At 44.1% G+C, this 22,672-nt stretch overlaps 1 protein-coding gene across 2 annotated transcripts; it reads left to right on the forward strand.

Annotated features, from left to right (window-relative positions):
- The first annotated feature begins 685 nt into the window (after nucleotides 1-685).
- On the forward strand, nucleotides 686-22,422 carry LETM2 (leucine zipper and EF-hand containing transmembrane protein 2). 2 transcript variants are annotated; one of them, XM_080982499.1, is made up of 11 exons: nucleotides 686-763; nucleotides 2,479-2,558; nucleotides 3,332-3,779; nucleotides 6,032-6,175; nucleotides 7,432-7,569; nucleotides 8,233-8,436; nucleotides 12,298-12,417; nucleotides 13,893-14,000; nucleotides 14,892-14,978; nucleotides 15,214-15,288; nucleotides 22,068-22,422. In XM_080982499.1, the coding sequence occupies exons 2-11, from the start codon at nucleotides 2,512-2,514 to the stop codon at nucleotides 22,116-22,118; spliced, it is 1,422 nt and encodes a 473-aa protein (XP_080838625.1). In that variant the 5' UTR covers nucleotides 686-763; nucleotides 2,479-2,511; the 3' UTR covers nucleotides 22,119-22,422. The 2 variants fall into 2 exon arrangements, with proteins under 2 accessions (XP_080838625.1, XP_080838626.1); XM_080982500.1 differs by lacking the exon at nucleotides 686-763 and adding an exon at nucleotides 965-1,028.
- The last annotated feature ends 250 nt before the right edge of the window (nucleotides 22,423-22,672 follow it).

Consider the following 22,672-nt stretch of genomic DNA (forward strand, 5'->3'; position numbering starts at 1 on the left):
CCCTTCCACAGTCGATGCCCTTGCATGCAAACTGCAAAGAGACGTTAAAGGCACATCTAGCTTGGCCCTCCAAAGTTGGCAGGTGCATCTCCCACAAAGGGATGTAGCAGAAAAGAGGGGAAACCGTAAACTGTGGGATTAAATGGCGATTAAATGCAAAAAGCACAATCTGCAACCATCGAATTAAGTAACCATTTGCAGCAGTGACTGATTTACAGTGTATTGTTTATTTAAATAAATTCTATCTCGCTCTTCACCTTGTTAGTCTCAAAGCAGCTTACAACAATGAAATTCTACCAAATTTAAGACATACATGTTAAAGCTGCAAAATTTAAAAATCTCGATGATTTAAAAGCCCCAGAACGAAGCAAATGGCGACAACACAATTGTAGCAGCGCAAAGCGATAGGAAAAGTTCCGCTTCCGCGCTGGAAGTCAGAAATCTCTTTTCCTGCCATGCCCGTCCGCCCGGAAGTCCCAGCCAAGGCGCCGGCCGCCCCGGGCTGCAGGAAGCCGGGCTCGCCGCCAGGGGGCAGCAGGAGAGCTCGCCCTCCGCCCTTGGCTCCTCCTCCGAGATGCCGGGCGAAGGCCCCGGAAGTGGGCTCGGGCGCGTCACCCTGGCCCTGCATCCCTATTGGCGGGCATCCGCTCGCGAGAGAAGAAGAGGATCCGGGGCGCGCGCGCGGGGGCCGCTGGGGCCGAAAGCGGCCGGTGGCGGAGCGGGCGGCGGGGAGCCCGTGGCGGGCGCTCCCTGGAGAAGGAGGGTACGTGGGGATGCGGCGTCACGTGTACGGGCGGGGCGGGGAGAGGGGGCCGGGTGCGCCGCGGGAGTGGGGCAGCGGGGTCCTGGCGGGAGGCGAGAGGGGGCCCGAGGGACCGGGCTGGGCAGACGAGAGCGGGCCAGGAAGAAAACCGAGCGGCGGGTTTCAGGCAGAGCCCGTCAGCATCCTGGGCTTTAGGTTGTTGCACAATATTAAAAAGTTTTGATTTTGAACTTGACCTTAAAACTCAGTCCTGTTCTTGTCTCTGGTGCGTTCCATCTTTTGGGGTGGTTTTTAAAATAATTTTATTATTAATTAAAACACTACTTTCTCAGTCTCAAGGCAGCATGCAACAACATTATTGATTAAATTTGCAGGCGACCCTTCATCCATACATCTCAGAGCAGTTCACAACATAAAAATATAGCAGCCACTTTAAAATCAATACAGATAAAAAGGAGAATGCAGCTCATAACCCGGAGCAAAATTAAAGCAGTGTTGCAAACTCAGATATACAAGCTAGATGCCAAATGGCTCCTTAAACCAGGGTTTCAGTTGCCAAAAAGGAATGCCTAGTTACCATTTTTCAGCCAGAAGGCTCAAAAGTCGTATTTTTCAATAAGATTTTTTGATTCCTGAAATTCATTCTTCTTGTGCAGATAAAATATAACAGATAGAATTCTACAGGGTGTGTTGCTAATGTGTGAAAGCAGTCCAGATCCAGGCATGGACCTCCAGAGGGTGGAGATGTCAGGTGCCATCCTGGTGCTCAGGCAGCTTCACTTGGTCGCAAGTGGCTGATAGCCAGGTGCAAAATGTGCCTGGCAAATTTTGAACGCTGAGTTAAAGCATAACAAACTGCTGGAATGAAGCACCAATGAAGGCCGATTCATTTTTGAATCATCACATTTTTGTTTTTGACCACTGTGCAGCATGCCAATACAGATCAGGGGCAGCCAACACGGTGCTCTCCAGATATTGTTGGGCTACAGCTCCCATCAGTGCTGACCCTGCTGAGATTCGGCTGATCAGAGTTTGAGACCAAAACATTTGAAGAGCCAAAGAGTTTCTGCCTCTCCTATATTACAGTACGATCACATGTTACGTACATTTAACTCGTGTGATTTCAACCATACATAATTGAAGGCCGGCTGGTTGAAATTCAACATGTTAAATGAAAGCAAGGCAGACAGCTTAAAAGCTTTTTTTTTGTGCCAGTGAAACCTGGTGCAAAAAGAGCTTTTAAGCTCTCTGCTTCGCTAAGGGGCAAGGTCCTCTCCACGCACCAGTTTTGGGATGCTCTTGCAAGATCTCGCAGGGCTTTTTGAGTTCCAACAAAATCTTATGTGAGCATCCCTAGCAAGCAAGGCTAGGGAAAAGGGCTAGAGCGCTTTTCATGCTGGGAGAATCAAAGAACATGGGTTAGTAATGGCTTCCCACCTTATGACTAAGTCATGGAAAACACATTTCTTGATGTGCAATGAGCGAAACAGCCCTGATCCTATATATTGGCTGAAAATACCATTTCAGATGGAAGCTGTGTCTGTGACAAACAGAATGCTTACTAACCTGTTGTAGTATCTTCTGTTGAAGACTATGAAAAGGAATAGTTTGTTTAATGAACTTCCATTTTAAGTTGCTTACTGCTACATTAGTTGAGTGAATTCCCTTTTTAAGAGGCAGATGTTAGCTTAAAATGTTGTTTTTCATTCTGCCAGGCCATAGACCAAACAGACTGACTCCAGGTGAACATGGCCTTCTACAGCTGTAACATATTCCTTGCAGTAGCTAGGTCCAGGTAAGAAATTAATTATTGACATTATTTTGTGGACTATAATACATCACTGTTTCAGTTGCCTAAAGCTTGGAAGAAGTGCGTCGTCATCGTAGTGAGAAACAGCGCCACTCATTAAACACATTGGGTTGCAGGAATGATTAATGGAATACTCAGGGGCCAATGAAGGTATTTGCCCGTTCACCAATACTGCTCATACCTGATCTTGTGCTGAGCTTCAAGGGTTTGTAGATGCAGTAAGGAGTCTTTCGGCTTCTGTGTACCTCTGAACCCCAATATCATTATAGAGGATTCCAGATAAGGGCAGGATCTTGTCTTTGCTGTTGCACTGGACTTCAGAGATGCACAGAAGGAGCAAAGACTACTCTGCTTCCAAGTACCTCGGAAACCCAGCATGGGCAAGACCCAATTTCCTTCTTAAGCTGAGGAGAGGGATGAGTACTGATCACAATATTTTAAAGATGTGTTCTTGTATTTCTGCTATGCCCTTTCTCCCATAAAGGTACAAGGCAGACAAAACTACAATTACAAAACACTTAAAACATTTAAAAACAGCTGTACAGAATAAACTCTCTCACACACACCCCTACACACAAAATTGCACAGTACAGCAGGTGAGGAATACTGCTCCATCAGATTCCAGTCACCCTTCTCTACAGGCATGGACAAACTAGTGCATCTTTAGTTGACGCCAAAGGCCTGCAAAAATTTGGGCAGTACCAGTATTTTTGGTATTTTGTTACAGCAATTATTGTTTTGTCTCTTACCCCTCACAGGGGACCTCATCTTCTTGTACACTCCATCTGCTCCCCGTTCTCCCCATCGGTTGTATTTGCCCAGCTGTTGGATTCCCACCTTAACCGAACTTACCTGAAGGACTCTGAGAGCCAGCAGTTGCTCCTCAGTGCGCAGCAGGGCATCAGGTTACCTCAGTTGCTAACTAAGCCCATGCGAATGCTTCACACGTCAGCTTCCTGGCACCAAGAGCTTCAGGACAAAACTCAGCCTAGCCAAAGTACTGTCACAAAGGACACGGAGCTGGCCAAAGTTCCAGTGGACCAAGCGACAGAGACTGCCAAGATACCGTTACGCCAGAGGATTATAGATGAACTAAAACATTATTACAATGGATTCCATCTGCTTTGGATTGACACAAAAGTTGCTGCTAGGATGGTGTGGAGGCTGTTACACGGGCAAGTTCTCACTCGGAGGGAAAGGCGAAGGGTGAGCATTGAATGGAAAGCACTCAGCAGTGGAGTCCCGTCCACTGGACCAAGCAATCAAATGAATATTTGGAGCTGACTGGCCCCTACCGTCAGATTTTTGGGCTGGTTCCAAATTTTTGTTCACTAGTCTGATAAGGTTGCCAAACTTTTTGGCTCAGTGGGCACATTTCAGATTTGGGGGTGCCACTCACAAAGTGGCTGCCATGTGGGGGGGAGTATGGCATAACACAGAAATTAGAGAGGCAGTCATTCCTGGCAACCTTATGTGTACCATAGGATGTCAGCTATGTCCTGATTGTGGAAATCACATAATATGGATTACTTACACACACACACACACACACACACACACACGCATGCACACACACACACACACACACACACAGATGCCGGACGTGATGATGACTTCTCTCCCTGTCATGTTTCCAGTATTTGAGGCCAGGTCATAGGCATCACCTTTCTCCTTGGGGGAAACTCAGGATTGCTGCTTCAAGAGGGGAGACGATCACCCTTCCCTCCCACGCTCCTCTGAGCAAACCGTCTGACACAGCATGGCCTGGGAGAGATGGTCTCTGATCAGCTGCTTTCTCAAATACTCAGCTGAAAGGTTGATGCTACTTTTGCTGGGGGACCAGGGAAAGGCACAATTACGTAAACAATCCTAAGTTAATGTTGTTATCTCTCCCCACACAACGAAATAAGCCCATTGAGGTGGTGCTTTTCAGGCCTGAGAGTTTTTAACTTGTGCAGGAAAAAAGCACATATTGAAATCATTATGCTAATTTATAGCACAGTTCAATTTGTGATTTCTTGTCATTAATAAAATTGCGCATTTGGCTTGCTGTGACAAAATACTAGTTTCAAAAAATATTTTTTAAAAATACTGTGTACTGTCAAAGTTAATCCCTGCAGGACAGAGTAAAGAACCTTTGGTCCTCCGGATGTTGTTGGACACCCCCTCCCATCAGCCCCAGCGACCACGGCCAGTGATCAAGGATAGACAGACAAAAAATCTTAGAGTTGGAAGGGACCATGAGGGCCCTCTAGTCCAACCCCCTGCAATGCAGGAATAGGCAGCTGTCCCTTAGGGGGATCGAACCTGCAACCTTGGTGTTATCAGCACCAAGCTCTAAGCAGCTGAGCTTGCTTTTTAAAATATATTTTAAGATGTAGAAGGGGAAATTCTGTTTCAATGTGGCTCTTAAGGTTGCTAATTTAAAGTGAATAAAAGGTAAATCCCCTTCTTCAGGGCTAAATACATGTTATTGTCCTATTTTTAACTGGCAGAACTTTCATTATTTATTCAGCTCCTAAAAGTGTATGTTGCTTAGGAATTGCAATAATGTACCTACCTTTGATGGCTTATTCTTTGAAGCCCAGTTCTATAATTCTTGAAGGAACCTTTTCACAGAAGTCAAATCTCAACAGTTTAGTACTGGTTTTGAAGCATAGTATTTAAGCAAATCAAACATTGTTTGACAAGCATGCAATACTGAAATAAAAAGCATTTTAAAGCTGCTATATGTCAGTTTAGTATATTGATTTGTACGAACCAGGAAAACTTAGTTATACAACATAAATTTCAGTTTTTATTGAAAAACAATAGTGGATTTACCTCAATTTAGAAATGTGCAGCTACATTTCTTTCAACAAAAGTGAATTACTATGTTGCATTAATGTCAACAAGCATCAGACATGATGAGAGTTCTAGTTCTTCAGCCTTTGGAGAGCCACAGGGTCCTCTCTTCTAGATAACTCAGTTTAACTGCTTCTGTACATCTAAGTCCTGCAAAAGAGAGACTCTCCTTTTTCCATTTCATGCTTTCAAGATTTTGTGCAATCTTATATTTATATGAAGATGCTGTTTGAGGCACCATTTTCTTCTCAGATTGCTTAGCCATGCCTTAAAGAAATAAATCTGAAAGAAGTGTAGCTTATAATTTTAAAATCATATCAGCATAGCTTTAGCAAAATGAAAGATGGTGTCATAAACAAGAAAATGGGAGCTAGCTTAACATTTCTCCAGCCATATAGGAGACTAAAATCCTGCCTCAACAAAATTATTTGAAAGACATCTTAAAAACAAGTAGGGAAGTGCATTGCAAAGCTTCTCTGAAATTCCAGAGCAACAAAAAGGCACTTAGCCTTGCTGATGTCACCTTCCTGGTTCTTTTGAGCAGGGCCTCTGCTGACAAGTTGAATGCATAGGAAGAGACTCTGTTGTTCTGCTTTGTGTCTTAACCTCTGCAGCTGATGAGAACATCTGCTGATCTTTTCCGGCTGGTTCCCTTTTTGGTGTTCATCATTGTGCCCTTCATGGAATTCCTCTTACCTGTATTTCTGAAACTGTTTCCTGAGATGCTGCCTTCAACCTTTGAAACCGAATCTAAGAAGGTCAGTATGAAAAGCAGCTCAGCCTTCGCCTCAACCACAGCGTATCATAGCATGATGTGGCGCCACTGTGTCAGGAATTGTCTGCCTCCAACTCTGCTGCATCTGTTTGCTGTATGGGAATCAATGTCTCCATAAGCTGTATGAAGGGGGATAGAGAGGCCCAAGTTCAAATCCTCTCGGCCTTGGGCTGAACACACTTGCACGTACACTCTCTTAACCCACAAGGTTATTCTTAGGATAAAATGGACAAGTGGGAGATCCTATACACTACTCTGAGCTTCTTGAAAGAAGGATAGAATAAAAGGATAAGAAGTCAGATATGGGTAAGTGCCAGGCATTATGCTTTCACAAGTGGGGATGAGAATCCTAGGCATAACTTGATACCTGCAACACCTAGCAATCTAGGTGTGCAATCTACATCTCAGAATAGAGTCCCAAATGGAACTGAGTCTTCATGGCATCAAGATCCAGCCCCCTGCCTCCTTTTGTAGCATCTTGCTGATGAAGAGTTTGGGAAAATGCAAAAGCTTGTTCACTCCTAACAAAAGTATTGCCCAACAGTGGATTTGGGAATGAAATAATAGAATAAAATATAGGCAGCAACCATTTTGGTACGTTCAGTTGATGCACAGCTCCCTTTGGACACAGAAGAGGGTGGAATGGGATGAGGTGTGTTTATGCGTGCTCCACCAATGCGCGTGGGGGCCAGGAACAGAACCTGTGCACAAAATGGTTGCCACCTATAGAGAGGAACAGGCACCTTGATGGAGTTAAAGCAGCAGTCAGGAAAACTGTACTTCTTTATCTCACAGGCAATTTTAGCATTCATGCTCATTAAGAACCTACAGTAGTACCTCTAGCAAGTCTTTGATCTCTTGTTATCTCCTATAAATTTAAGCCATGAAAAATAACAGTGGAACAGAAACTGACTAGCTGTGAGCAAAAGGATAATATTGGCATATCTTACAGCACAGAAGGCTCACCTGTGGCCTTGCAGATGTTACTAGACTATAATTCCCATCGTCGCTGACCATTGGCCATGCTGGCTGAGGCTGATGGGAACTAGAGTCCAACAGCAACTTTAGGGCCCCAGGTTATTTCTTGTCCCGTGACCCTGCCTTATAGGGTTCTCAGCCACGACTGGACCTAATGGTCAGGGGTCCTTTTACCTTTACCTTTTTAAGAAGAACTGAAAAAGCTTTTGAATATTTGAAATCGTTAGATAACTGCAAATGTTTATTATTATTTGTATTAAGGAAGAAAAGCAGAGAAAGAAACTGAGTGCAAAGTTGGAACTAGCCAAATTCCTGCAGGAGACCATCGCAGAGCTGGCCAGAAGAAACAAAGCCAGTACTGGAGAAGCCACGAAGCAATTCTCTTCTTACGTTCAGCAGGTACAGACTTCTACTGCCCATCAGCTGATGGCTGGCTGGCAGCATGCCTTGCTCCAGCAAAGGAAGGAACTGTCAGACGCCCCACGCTTACACCCCCATCCCCACCTGACATCACGGGTGACATCGGCTGAGGGCGGCTGGGCATGGCTTCCCAAAATTGGTCTTGTGGGCCAAATTTGGCCTGCAGGCTGGAGATTCCTCAGCCTTGTTCTAGCCGAAAGTATTTGAATCCCCTCGCCACAATAATGTAGGTAGGTTTTGGAGACCACATAGAAGCTATGTCTTCCTATTTAGGCATAGGAAACTCTTCCCAACATTGTTTTCTTGTTTTTGTTTTTACTCATTACTTGAGGGTTTAGTGCAATATATCAGTTGCACTCAAAGTCAGTACTGTACATAGATTCCACATCGAGCGTCTGTCTGTAGCAGCACATTCCTCAGCTTATACTTCCAACAATGTTTTGAGATTGAGTAATCCCAAGGCCTCCATAGAACGTATCTGTTGGTCTTGCCAAATTTCAGGACCTTTTGAGAAGAGATTCTCCATGTCCTGAACATTATATGTGCACTAAGGAAAGAACTTCCAGTTGTTTGTGGAGCATGTATGGGAGGAGAAGGAGGAGGACACATTCTTGCTGGAATCTTATTCATTGCTTTGTACAGGTTCGGCATAGTGGCCAGCAGCCCAGCACCCAGGAGATTGTGCGGTTTTCAAAGCTATTTGAGGATGAGCTGACCCTGGAACACTTGGAGCGGCCACAGCTGGTGGTCCTCTGCAAATTGCTTGAACTGCAGCCCATTGGCACTAATAACCTCCTCCGCTTCCAGCTTTTGATGAAGCTCAGGTCTATCAAAACAGATGATGAAGTAAGAGACCAAAAAAAAAAAAAAAAAAGGAAATGTTAACAGCTCTCTGCCAGTCATTTCTCTCTTCTGATACCTGAGTCTGAAAGATGCAATCATGCCCAAGTCTCAGTGCTTTGGGCTGACAGATTATGTTTTCCACAATCTGTGAAGGTAAACACAAAGTGCTGTGTCTGAACTCCCAATTACTTTCATGTAGTGGAAGCAGCAAGTGCTGCCTATTTTCTTTCTCGCCATCCTAAGACTCCAGAATATTTCAGTTGGTCTACATAACAAGCTTTCATTTAAAAACCTATAGTATTCAGAGAAAGTTGAAAAAGTTAAGCTTTGTACAAGGATGCTGGAATTTAATACAGATGTCTGCAAGGTCACCCTCTAATGGATATGGCAATGTGGTTCTGTGCCATAACATCAGATTCCTGCACTGAAAGGGGTTGGACTAGATTACCCTCGGGGTCCCTTCCAACTCTACCATTCTGTGATTCTATCATCTCTGCCACCAAGGTACATTTAAGCAGTTTGCTGCCCCGCTAATACTGAAACAGTTCAACCAATGACAGTGACAGGAGACTTGAAGCCACCTCATTCCCACCCATATGCAGTCTTAATGTGAGGTCAGAGCAGCTCAGCCAATGGCAGGAAGAGGCAAGGCAGGCACAGAGATTCAAGATGTAGGCAGATATTGCAGGTGTGAATAAGTTAGATGGCGAGGAAGGTTTTTACAGGAGAATTAAAAAGACAGGCCATGTAACAGCAGCAGCAGCAACAACAACAACAATAATAATATAAAAAATAATTTATTTATACCCCACCCATCTGACTGGGTTTCCCCATCCACTCTGGGCTGCTCCCAACAGAATTAATGATGATGATGATATGATAAAACATCAGACATTTAAAACTTCCCTAAACAGGGCTGCCTTCAGAGGTCTTCCAAAGTGAAATAGTTGCAAACCCATAGCACTACCCCCCACTCTAAGAAAATCACATCTGACATCACATGTGTGATAAACCAAATGGAACTCCTGTTTAGAAAAAAAAAAAAAAACAGAACGGTTAATAAAGGCATTAGAACACACATTACCAACATCATCATAACACAATTACACTTTTAACCCAACATGGTAAAAGCTTTTCCCCAATCCATTAAGGTTTCTTCAGGTCTCCTGCTTCCTTCTTGGTGCACACTCCAGCCCAGGGGTCAGCAAACTAAGGTCCATGGGCCGGATCAGGCCCAATTGCCTTCAGGATCCGGCCCACGGACTGTCCGTGGATGGGCGTGGGGATTCTGTTCATTCGGGCTGCGCCACTTTTATTCCTGCGCCATTCCATCCCCCCCCCCCGTGATGGTGGTGCCTCCTGGCTTCTCCCTGCCCTGCCTAGAGGAGGAAGGGGGCTGGGCTGAGCTGGCTGAGCGCCATTTTAAGCAGCCCCCTCTCCAGAGCAAGCCCTTTTGCGCCACTCGTCTTCCCTCTGCCATTGCTGCCCTGGTGCTGCTGTGGGCCAGAGAACAGAGCGGACGAGCTCACCCCGCCTCCCCACGAGAAGAAGCTGCGGCAGCAGCCCCTGGGAAGGTATGCACAGCAGGTGGGGAGGAGGACTTCTTGCCCGCCATGCCTCTTCTTCCAGCTCCCCCCCCCCGGTGCCACTTCTCCGGTCCGCCACAAGGTCTGAGGAAAAGTGGACCGGCCCGCGGCTAAATTTTCCCCCCAACCCCTGCTCCAGCCTGATCTGCATTACAAAAATAGCTTTCAAACACATAAACAGAGTAATTCTAAAAATGTTAAACAGTCAAAAATAATAAACATGCAAAAAAAAACCCCTGTGTTTCAAAATCTGTTGCAAAGACGACTTCGGCCCAGTATACCTGAAGGAGCGTCTCCACCCCCATCATTCAGCCCAGACACTGAGGTCCAGCACCAAGGGCCTTCTGGCCCTTCCCTCACTGCAAGAAGCGAAGTTACAGGGAAGCAGGCAGAGGGCCTTCTCGGTGGTGGCACCTGCCCTGTGGAACGCCCTCCCATCAGATGTCAAGGAGATAAAGAACTATCTGACTTTTAGAAGACATCTGAAGGCAGCCCTGTTTAGGGAAATTTTAATATTTGATGAATTATTGTATTTTTAAGATTTTCCTGGAAGCCGCCCAGAGTGGCTAGAGAAACCCAGCCAGATGGGCAGGGTATAAAAATTTATTATTATTATTATTATTATTATTATTATTATTATTATTATTACTATTGCTACTACTACTACTTGCAAGAAGAATTCCTGCAGCAAAAGTGAACAAACCCAAACCCCTGTCCCTTGCCCCCCCCCCCATCAGGTAGCTGGCTGCATGGCCCTTTGCCTTGGGGTTTCTTAGAGTTTTCCGGCTTGAGTGACTCACACTGCTGCATAGAGTTCCTTATCGCATTTTCACAAAGTTCTCATTTCAAGCAAGTTAAACAACTAATTTGGTGCCAAACTCACAGGTTCTGCTTCTCTGGTTGTGAGTCAGAAACATTAAACTCACACCCCAGTCCCAAAATAGTTCCTGTACGGTCTTTTAGGTTAGTTAATCAGGGGCACCCATTGTTTATCTGAAAGTGATTGAGTGCTGGCTAGACTGAATCAGCTAAAGTGTCTCCATAATGCTTCTTCTCTCACTTTCTATGGTCACAAATTTTCAAACTTGCATAACCACAGCTGTGCATAACTACAGCTTTCAGTTACTAAGACTAGGACTCGTAACCAAATAGGGATTTTGATTTTTAATCAGTAGGCTGATTTTAAACTTGCACATTGCTAAAACTTGGATAGAGGTGACTTTTGATGTATTGACAGAAGCACGATAACCTAATAAACCCAAAGCTATGATTTGGTGTTGGAATGAAAGGCCACGTATAATTTTTTTTTTTTTAAATATTTGATTTTCAAGAATATAAACATATAACAAAACCAATTCCGAATCCAAATATTGAGATTTCTCTAAATCTCCTGACTTCCCCCCATCCTATTTTCAACTGCATATCAATACCTCTCCAAATATTTTTATCTTTCTAAGTTATCCATACATTCTGTTACATTACAAGAGTGTTTAAAATCCTGCTAATGTTTTAACCTGCTTACAATAATCTTGTATATACATTATAAATAGTCCATCAACTTGGTTTGCCATTCTTCTCTGGTTAGGGTTGTCTCTCCCTTCTATCTCTGGGCTACTAACATCCGTGCGGCTATTGTCAAGTACATGAACAGTTTTTTCTGGTCCTTTGGAATTTTGGTACCTATAATTCCTAATAAAAAGGCTTCTGGTTTTTTAACAAAAGTTATTTTAAACTTTTTTTTCATTTCATTATATATAATTTCCCAGAAAGTTTTAACTACAAGTCCACCACATATGATAAAAGGTACCTTCTTTTTCTTTACATTTCCAGCATATGTTTGTACTTGTTCTATACATTTTTGCTAATTTTACTGGGATCAAATACCACCAGTACATCATTTTAATATAGTTTTCTTTCAGTGAAGAACATGTCGTAAATTTCAGATCTGTTTTCTATAGCCTCTCCCAGTGTATCATTTGTATATTATGTCCCAAGTCTTCCGCCCAGTGTATTTGACCTGTTCATCTTTTGTATGCCATTCCATTCCATGGCATATGAATGGAATGGTGTAATATTTTTTTCTTTTCAAAAATAGTTTAACCCTCTGCATTGCCAGGAAAAGGCTCTTTGTTTTACTCTTAGTGCTTCAGTTTGTTTCTATAGTATGTGTCAGTGAGAGAGTGTTACCTTCTGAGGTCACCACTTGCTGAAAGGGATGGTGGCCTGATTTCCAAAAGAAGAAGGTGGTGCTAATTTGATCTCTCTTTGCTATGTGCAGATGATTGCCAAGGAAGGTGTTAATGGCTTGAGCGTGTCTGAGCTGCAAAGTGCCTGCAGAGCCAGAGGAATGAGGTCCTTGGGCCTCACGGAGGAGCAGCTGAAAGAGCAACTCAACCAGGCAGGTTGGGGATGAGGGAGGGTGGGGAATCAGCTCCGAGAAGAGAATTACTCTTTTGTATTAAATTTATATTCTACCCTTCCTCCCAAAGGAGCCCAGGGCAGCAAGCAACAAAGGAGCAAAAGAATTAAAATAAAGCAAAACATTAAGAAAGCTAAAAACATTTAAAAACAGTCAGCTACCCCCCAGAACTAATAATTTCAAGGTTGCCAGGAACAGCATTCATTATTCTGAATAATTTCCCCCCTGCATCTCCTAGATGTGCACAAAATATACTACAAGCTTAAGCCCAAGTTTATCCCATAGATTCGTGGAGGAGGAGAGATCTACTCATCGATATCTGCAGCATCCAGAATCAGGAGAGGAGCTGGCCCTGCGGGCAGTGAGGGGGTGGCAGGGAATGGAGAGTGGGGAGAGCACGGCTGCTTGCAGGCTTCCCATAGCATCTCGTTGGTCCCTGTTAGAAGATGCTGTGTTCAATGGCCTGGTCCAGCAGCTAGGTTCTTCTATTCTTATGTCATAATAGAGTACATCATCTGATATAACAGGACCCTTAGGGTCTCTAACAGAAAGTAGTGCTGCTTTTATGGCTAAATCCCAATTGGATCAACTTAGTTTCCCCAGTGCTATTCCCCATTTTCAGACTTTAGTCTTACATATTTAAACATCCTGTTCCAAATTATGTGAGAGCCCAAATGAGCTGAAATGGGTACCATTTCACATGAGTCAGCAGTTATTGGTAGGAGATTCAGCATACCAGGATTAGATCCTGTGCTGAAGGATCTGAGTTCTCTTGAGCAAGACAGATATGGCTTCAACATCTGTGCTTCAAATTCCAAATTCCACCACTTAGCTGAAAGCTAGCTTAAGCTGCCTTGTAATTTTGCACTCCAGCATCCCTAGATGGCCTTCACATGTCCCCACTGCCTTTTCTGCTGGGAGCTTACAGGAAAGTGTGGGGCCTCAGGTGGATGGTGAAATGGTGGAGCCCCATATTTTCATGTCGTTGAGGAACCTCTGGCATCTTTAGGTCTCCCCTTCCCCTGGGTGAGCTGCTGTGTGCTCTCCGTTGGACTTGACCTCAGGCCAGCATGAGTCCATAGGATATTCCGGGGCAAACTCCAGCAGCCCCATCTCTGCAGAGGCCTGCTTTGCCTTGAACTCTTACTCTAAAGCATTGTGGGAAAGGAACACAGGGATGTTGCAGGATTTGCTTTTCAGTTTAAACAACTTAAGAATGAAATGGATCAGGCAGAAGATAAAGCAAGCATGGGCAGGCTGCCTAATGTTAGTTGAGATGCCAGCCTCTATCTGAACAACTGTGTAAAGGGAGGTTGCTTGTCCATGTGGGAAGGTGGCCCATGCTCCAACACTTGCGCATGGATTTTTCAGGCTCACTAAAATGCAATTCCCCACCACAGTTTAAATCAAAATTCTCTGACACCGTCTTTCTCTTGTTTCTTTCTGCTACACAGTGGCTAGATCTACATCTTAGAGAAAACGTTCCCCCTTCTCTGCTGCTACTTTCTCGTGCCTTATATTTGACAGAGGTGAAGCCCAAGCCTCTTGTGAATCCAGCTGAGGTGAGCAGGATCGACAGCAGCAGTGTTCAAGAAATGGACCTGATGGCTTCCTGAGGAGGAGTGGGTTTGTGAGGCTGACAGGGATGACCTAGAACCACTGCAGCAGAGTTTTTACAAGAGGGGCAGACCCACCAATAGGTGTGGGGAACTGTTCCTTCCCCAGTTTTAGACTACACATGATTATTTCGCAGGAGCACTTATGGCTAAAAGGTATAAAGAAGTAAATATAACAAATGCTCTTAATACACACCTTGTTAGGTCCAGTCTAAGTTAGTTGAATTTGGGTCCTGATGAAACCAATCAATTTTGTCATGACTTTTTAGTTCCTGTTGATGTCATTGGAACCGAAGTCCAGCTAACTTGCAGCTGAATCCTGTACCTGTTGGCCCAGAGTCTCATTAAGTCTAAGTAAGATTTATTCCCAAGAGAGTATAGCATTGCAGCTTTAATCCTGAACGTGTCTGTGAAGTTCGAAAGGTGGCTCTTGAACTCTCATCTCTCCTCCCTCCCCTGCACCTGAAAACTGAAATGGCACCTCCTGAGTGAATTAGACAGTTTGGGAAACCCCGTGTTTTGTCCTGCATCAATAATGTCCTCCTCCGTATGGGTATCTGCTGCTTCCTTCAAGGCGAGTCCCAAGAATGCAGATCTCAGGATGCATAAAATCTTTCACAGACTTCTTCCTTCCTGACGGCATCTGCACACAATTCCCAAGCGACACACTTTGTTTCTTGTGGGTCCAAGTCTCAGAGACGGGTGCTGTAAACCCAAATTAGCACTGCAGGAAAGCCTTAACATTTCCCCTCTGTAGATAATTAGGGTGAAGGCAGTCTTGCTTCACTGAGATCTAGAAAGCAAATGGTGACACCAAGCTTTCTGTTCTTGCTTTAGCCTCTGAAGACGGAGGGTGATGCAGACACAGATGATGAGGATCATGAGACCTTGTTGGATTCTGCCCCCAAAGTACAGGAAAGAAAGGTGAGAAATGGTGTGTGCTCTTTGGGTGTTTTCTCAAAGCTTCTCCAATAATTAGGCTCATAAGTAACTAAAAGGGTGTTCACCAGTTGCCCTCATGGTGTAGTAGCATTTCTTTCTTGAAGAACACCAGGGCTCTCGCAACAAAATGGCTTGGGTTCATCGTTCTATTTTTTCCTTCGGAATCTTGGCCTACAAACCAGTTCTCTGACCTTATTTCTCTCTCTCCCTCTTGAAGAGTGAAGAATTTATATTGCAGCCAACAGAGAAATTACCAGTTCCTGAGGTGTCAGTCAAGCCTCCTGCAGGAGAGGTGAGTTTTACCTCTTTGCCTCTTGCACTACAGCTTGTAAATAAACAATGACTAAGCTGGCAGTATTTAAGACTATGTACCACACGAATAGATTTTTGTTTTATCATCTTAACCAAACAAAATAGTTATTAAAATTACTGATAAAATAGAGAGTCTGGGGAAGATGGTGCCGGGTCAAGTCTCAACTGAGTCTCCTGAGTGAGTAGGAGCTCTAATGATCAAATTACCCTGATAAAAAGGCTCAACCTTTGAAAATATCTGCCAACTTTTATCAGTAAAGGACTCCGGGAGCTGTCGGGTGGACTTTTAAACCTCCCCTTCCTTTCAAAGCTACTTAAATCAACTTTGAACCTCCTCCCTTGAAAAGCCCATAAAGCTGTGGGTTGGATAAAATAGCCCCATTTATTTCTGAGTACGAAGATGGTACTTACAAGACAATGTTGCAAAGAACTGGGGATTTCACCTTTACAACCTGTAACAACTCCCCCAAAGAAAAAACAGGCCAAAATTTCAACCTACTTCCATCCCAAGGCTGATGAAGCAAATAATCCAGGAAACCTCCATTCTCATGAGTGGTCTATTGACCACACCTGGATTGGAAGGGAGGAAAAAACTAACGTTGGAGGTGAGGGAGTGGACCTGGCAACAGAACTAAAACAAGCTGAGCTAGCCAAAGAGGGACCTGAAGCAAGTTTAGAACATGAGAAATTCCTGGAAAGCCCAGAAGCCATGTCAAACGAGCCTCCTTTCCCCTCCCTATCAGGAGAGAATTTAAGATGCCCTCCCCCGACTGAGCTGACTGAAACAGACAAATGGCCAAACACCTTAAGGTTACAGTACCCGGACAACTTTATCTTCTACTTGTCAGGGATGTTTGAAGAGTTACTCAAAACTCATTTCACACAGATAAGCAAAGAACTTGAGCCAATTAAAAATTTCCTTTCGGAAAGCTTGAACCTGCTTACCACCCTAACTGAATTGATTAAGAACCATGAGGTCGCTCTCCCCCACATGACATCTGGGAATAGGACTAATGGAGGTGAAACCAAACTGGGACTCGATTACAAAAAAACAAACAGAAACAATTCAGTGCAGGAGGGAGGGTCCCTTGCTCCCAAGAAACCGACCTTAAAGAGAAAATGCTCAGCACAAAAAATGAAGAAGACCAAAAACATCAAATTGAGAGGCCAAAAGGGAACGCCGACCTGCCGGACTAAAAAAATGAATTTCCAGAAGCTCTTTAAGCTGCTGGAGAATACAACAACAAAGAACTCTGCTTCTACAACCCAAAAGAAAATCACAAACTCATGCATGCCAATAAAGCACTCTGAGGAAAAGCCCCACATCCCAGCAGATCACACACCGCCCTCTAGTGGGGAAATAGGAAAGCCAAAGGAAATTCCGGCTCCCATGCAACCAACCCTTCTCTTGACATCACAAAGAAATCCCGTGTACCCTAACATAACAAGAAGGGATCAAGATAAAACAACACAGACTTGTTGGAAGCTAACGTTAAACAATCACAAACTTGCCTTCACAATACTTCCCACAAATAGAGGACACTCATCATATGCTCAAAGAAAAGTAAATATTCCCCAAAAAATCGGAATAGTCACCAGGGGCCTCGTGACAGCAGAAAATATCATCAAGGTAAAATTTGTCCCTCATGATACGGCCCAAAATAGGGCTATCGTGACTTTTAAGGACGGGCTCTCAACTAAGCAGACCCTTTCTAATAAAGACAATTTCCTGAGGGCTGGCTTGCTTGTGCACTGTTTCTTCGAAAACATCGAAGACCCTTTACTACTTCTAGGAGCACATAGGCCAGTCAGACCAAAAACCAAAACCAGCACTGCAGAATCCAACAGCGCCGGAAATGGTAAGCCGCTCTACCCAGAGGCTGGCAATCTTAAACAGTCTGGCAGGCTGTACAAAACCCGGCCCTCACCAAATAAGCTAGAAAAGGATTTCTCCTCAGAGGATGAACAACTCCTAACAACCTACCTCGAGCAGATCCTACTTTCCCAGGATGCACTAATTGAAAGATTATCAACCATAAGGAAGTCCCTTCCACCTCTAGCCCCGCCTCCTCCCATGGAATTTAATTACATCAATTGCAAATCAAAGCCTTTAACCAATGAGGAATGGACAACTTGTCGATATCTGTCTCCAGAAGAAACGGGTTTTCCTACACCTCCACCAACAACCCAGTACAAATCGCAACAAGTTGAACTAGTAGTGCCAGCGCCAGGAATTGGCTCAATCTTCATGGACTGCCTGGGAATCCTAGAAGCTATTCATGCAGAGGAATTAAATAAGATCTTAGCAGGTGACTGCCTGGACAGACAAATTAATACCCCCAAATTAGTCTTCCCCTCAAAAGGCTCCCCCATTCCTCCACATCGTGGCTCAATCAAGCCAAACTCAAAGGACCCGAGGAATCAGCGGCAGAAAACAGCTATGAGAGCCTGGAATCTAAAAACGCAAGAATCAACTGCTGCCCTAAACATCATCTCCTGGAATGTTGCCGGCTAGTCCAGATGCCTCTCCCATTCTACAGACATTCCCTTCTACCGTCAAAACTTTAATATCATCGCTCTCCAGGAGACGTGGGCGGCTGAAAACCCATCATTGGAAGGATACTATACATATGCAGTGAGAGCGGTTGCAGGCAGAGGACCAGGGAGGCTCAAGGGGGGGTTATGCATCCTAATCTCACTCTGCCTAAACGCCACCTGTAAGGAATTGTCCCCCCTAGACCACCTAGCAATGGCCCTACTCATATCCTGGGGAAGCTGCAGTTTACTAATTATCAATGCTTATATCCCCCCAACAAGCAAAAAAACCGATATTGAGGGCATCTGGAATAGACTGGACTCTTATGTCAGGTTACTGCTAACGGACTATCCGGGAGCAAAGGTCCTGCTGGTGGGCGACCTAAACACAAGGTTAGGTCCTGATGACCCGTTTAGAAACCAAATACAGGCAAAAAATAGGGTACCCTGACGATTTTGGCCCGGAGGCTTTACAACTACCAAGGCAGTCAAAGGATCAACATTCAAATTTTGCTGGAGCCTGCCTCCTCAAATTCTCTAGGCAGCTAAGTCTTCATATCCTAAATGGTTGCACCAGGGGCGACATCCCCGGGGAATATACATTCATGTCTGGGGTAAGATCCAGCACAATTGATTATATGTTGGTGGACAGCGAATTGCTAACAAAAATAGTGAATTTAAAAGTGCTCCCATTCATAGAGGGGGACCATTTCCCTTTGCACCTCCAGGTGTCTCCGTTAAACGTGTCACCCTTCCTGAGAACAGTATACCCTGCAGAGATCACCGCATTAGAGCAACCTGGTTGCTGAGTCAAATGGACCCCTGCACTTGACTCCAAACTGAAGAAGATTCTAACCTCTGAAAAACTCTGTACAATTTTAACTGACTTTGGGGATAATCCTAGGCCTGAGGACCCAGTTTCCAAGTATGAGAGCCTGCTCCAACAATTAAAACCCTATTTTGTTAATACCACAGAGAAAAGGCCAACTAAACCAATAACATCAAATAAACCCTGGTTTGATTATACCTGCTTTGAGGCAAAGAAAGCCCTGCAAAATGCTTACAAAGCCGCCCTGACAGCCGAAAATTCTGTCAGACATCAAGCCTATCTTGCTGTCCGTGCCCTAAAAAAAGAGTATAAAGACCTAATACTCCACCAAAAGAATGCCTATACCAGAAAATGTTGGCTAGAATTAATTAGTGCGGCAAAAGCAAAAGATCAGACACTATTCTGGAAATTGGTAGCTTCTGGCACCCATAAAGCTATTTCCCCCTTACCCTCACAAATTCCTCCTAGCCTGTGGGTCTCATTCTTCCAATCTTTGTACGAGGATGCTGAACCTCCACTACGAAATTATAATATAGAACAACTGGCTAAATGGCCGCCTGTTTCAGTAACTGAAGTGAAATCATATATAAACCAACTGAAAACGGCCAAAGCCCCAGGCTCAGACGGCATTACGCCAGAAATGATAAAAGCACAGGTGGATTGGTGGGCACCTTTCTTAGCCACCCTCTTCACCTATATAGATGACACTGGCCGCATCCCAAGGGAATGGGGAACAGCCATAATAGTTCCAATCTATAAAAAGGGCAACAGAGGGGACCCAGCGAATTATAGGCCGATTAGCCTTTTAAGTGTAATCAGTAAACTCTACGCAAAGCACCTCCTTAATAAGTTTACAGAATGGCTGGAGAATGAAGATATCCTGGCAATAGAACAAGCGGGCTTCAGACCTGGAAGGTCCATGACAGATCACTGCCTAACGCTACAACATCTCATCGACAAATACAACTCAGGAGGGCAGGCCTCACTATACGCTGCCTTCGTTGACCTAAAAGCAGCCTTTGATACAGTCTCCAGAACCAGACTTTGGGACAGACTACAGGGTACCAATATAGATAGAAGGCTCCTGCGCTTAATCCAGGCACTGCACGCAAACACGGCCCTTAGAGTCAGGTGCAGCCGCCTAGGACACCTAACGGACCCTATTAAAACCTTCAAAGGAGTCAGGCAAGGGTGCCTACTGGCCCCTCTATTATTTAATTTCTATCTAAATAACTTAGTATCTGCACTCAATGACTCAGAACTCCACCCGCCGAAGCTTGCAAATCGGCATATTTCGGTCCTGCTATATGCCAATGATGCAGTAATTCTATCCAGAACCCCCATTGGACTCAAAAGAGCACTAAGAAAGCTCGCAGCATACTGTGAATCTGAATGTCTCAAAATCAACTATCAAAAGACCAAGATACTCGCTTTTGGGGGGAAACCAAAGCTTAGAAGCTGGGAACTCCAAGGCCATAAATTAGAACAAGTCACAAACTATAAGTATCTAGGAATGGTGGTACAGGCCTCAGGAACCAACAAACTACACATAAACTTCATCGGGAGTTCAGCGGAAAAAACAGCAAATTGTATTCTTAAATTCTTCAGAGCACAAGGGGCTTCTTGGTCCCCGCAGCTCTAAAATTATACAAGGCCAAAACTTTGGCACAACTCCTGTATGGTTCCTTTTTGGGTCCACCTTCCTCTGCTTTCTTCCCCCTTGAGAGAGTTCAATCTAGACTTCTTAGAGCTCTCCTCCAAGTCCCCAGATGTGTCTCAAACGCATGGGTTAGATTGGAAACGGGGATGATGAGAGTGGAGGCTAGCATTTGCTTAACATCAATATACAAATAGCTGACATTGAATCTGCTCCCCCGAGGGATAGCCCCACTGATCCTCTGCGACCAATTCCAGTCAGACTGGCAGACTGCAGTTCTGAACACCCTCCCGAAACTGGGTTTTGCCCCTCAGACCCTTCTAAGTCTGGGCTTGGGCCAGGCAAAAGCCACGGTCAGGCAAAGAATATTAGATACCGAGAGATAACAGGACTGCGCAAGGTGCCCCGACTGAAATCGAGAGATACATAGCCGCACCGGCAGCATATCTCTTCTTTCTTGTATCTAGAAATGCAAGAAGGGCATTTACACTTGCCAGAAGCACGGCTCTTCCCTCGCCAGTCCTGGATGGAGCCTTTAGAAAAGTCCCCTATGCCCAGAGACTTTGCACCTGTCCATTGGGAGAGATAGGAAGCCCAGAACACTTGTTCTTTAAATGTCCCTTTTATGAAGAAGCACACAGTAAGTTCATTGATCCCCTACTGGTGAGGCTCGCTGACCTCCCGCAAAAGCAAAAATTGACCTTTTGCTGTTAGGCAAAGAACAGAAGAAGACCTGGATGGTTGCCAGATTCTGTGTGCAAATCTATAGACGCAGACCATTGCCCAACTCAAAATAGTCTGGCATGAAAATCCCCAAACTCGGTTCCATGGGTGACTCTGAGTCAACTCCCTGGGATAGTTTATTGTTGCACATTGTGTCTAAATTTATTGTTGTACATTGTTTTAATTGTCTGTTTTAACCATATTTGCACACCAGTTTCTAAGGCTGTGAGTGTCCTCTATTTCAGAGGCTTCTACTCTGCAGCCTCTTATCGTTGTTTTAACTGCGAGTCTTTTAGTTTTTATGCCCTTACAGTTGTTTTAACTGCATGTTTTTATTTGTTTTTAGTTTTTATCTGTTTTAATTATCAGTTTTTATCCATCCATTATCCATGTTTAATCTTGTTTTATCGTATGCTTGTTTCTTTGTCCTTATTTGCTCCAACATTTATCAGTTAAAAAAATCCTAACTGCTATTTTATTTATTTATATGTTTGTTTGTTTTTTATCCTGGTCTGTGAACGTAATAAAGTTCATTCATACTGATAAAATATACACATGAATTACCGAGACCTCAATATGGTGTTTTTTTTCTTTTCTTGACCTGTTGAAACATATATAACATGGTGATTTAACATTTTATAAACAAATCACCACTCATACAAGTTGATTAGAAAGTGCAGTTAGGAGCAAATGACTAAGATGAGAGAGGTGATGCTAGAAAGCTCTTCCGATGAGAGAAGTGCATTTTCAGGTGCCAAAGACTGAATCACCATGAAATCAGTGGAATGCAATGCTATGGCTGGACTGCAAAAGAACTGCTGTTGTATTAGGCCCGTGTTGCTATAAAACTCCCTCTCTCCTCCCTGAGGACCCTCATTTGGAAGCAAGGCCTCTGGAACTGATCTCCAAGTGCATTGTGTTTTGTATCAGAAGGTGTATTGATATTGAGTATTCCAAAACTGTACACCAGCAGCATCTCCTTTGTTACTCAGGTTTGCCTCTTGTTCTTTTCCAGACGAAAATAGAAGCCTCTCGGAGCAGCAAAGCCAGTGCTAATGGAGTCTAGCTGTTCTACCAGCAAATATTTGGGCACTCCAGGATTAAAAGCTCCATTCTCTGAAGTTGTAGATTAGCCCCTTTCCCACTCCTTTGATCTGATATGGATGCTTTTTCTTTGCATCTAAGCCAGGCTGAAGAGCATGTTGTATACAGTGCCACTCTCTTCTTTTATCTTATTCTGTGTTGTTTAACTTATTTTTTTGTAAATATGTACATAGGCTATGATTGGGAGAAGGTGTAACTTATGCAATCTTGTCAGATGTTAAGATTTGTATTTCTAAATTTTTTAGTAAAGCAGTGGTTTATTATTACTTGGGTGGTGTTTTTGTGTGTGCGTGCAAACAACTGACAAGCATCAATACTATAACAAGTACTTTTCTGTGTGGGCATTATATAATTTTGGGCTTCCCAACTTAGAGGCTGACACACTTGGAATTTAAACTGATTTACAGGCTAATCCTAAACAGATGCATTTAAGCCAGAGCCACAATGACGTGGATTCTTTTGGGGAAGCCATGCACTTTAAGTGTATGGTGTGGAAATGACCTTAGAAGGAAGCTC

Source organism: Podarcis pityusensis (assembly GCF_964106645.2).
Source record: "Podarcis pityusensis genome assembly, chromosome: 15".
Lineage (NCBI taxonomy): Eukaryota > Metazoa > Chordata > Lepidosauria > Squamata > Lacertidae > Podarcis > Podarcis pityusensis.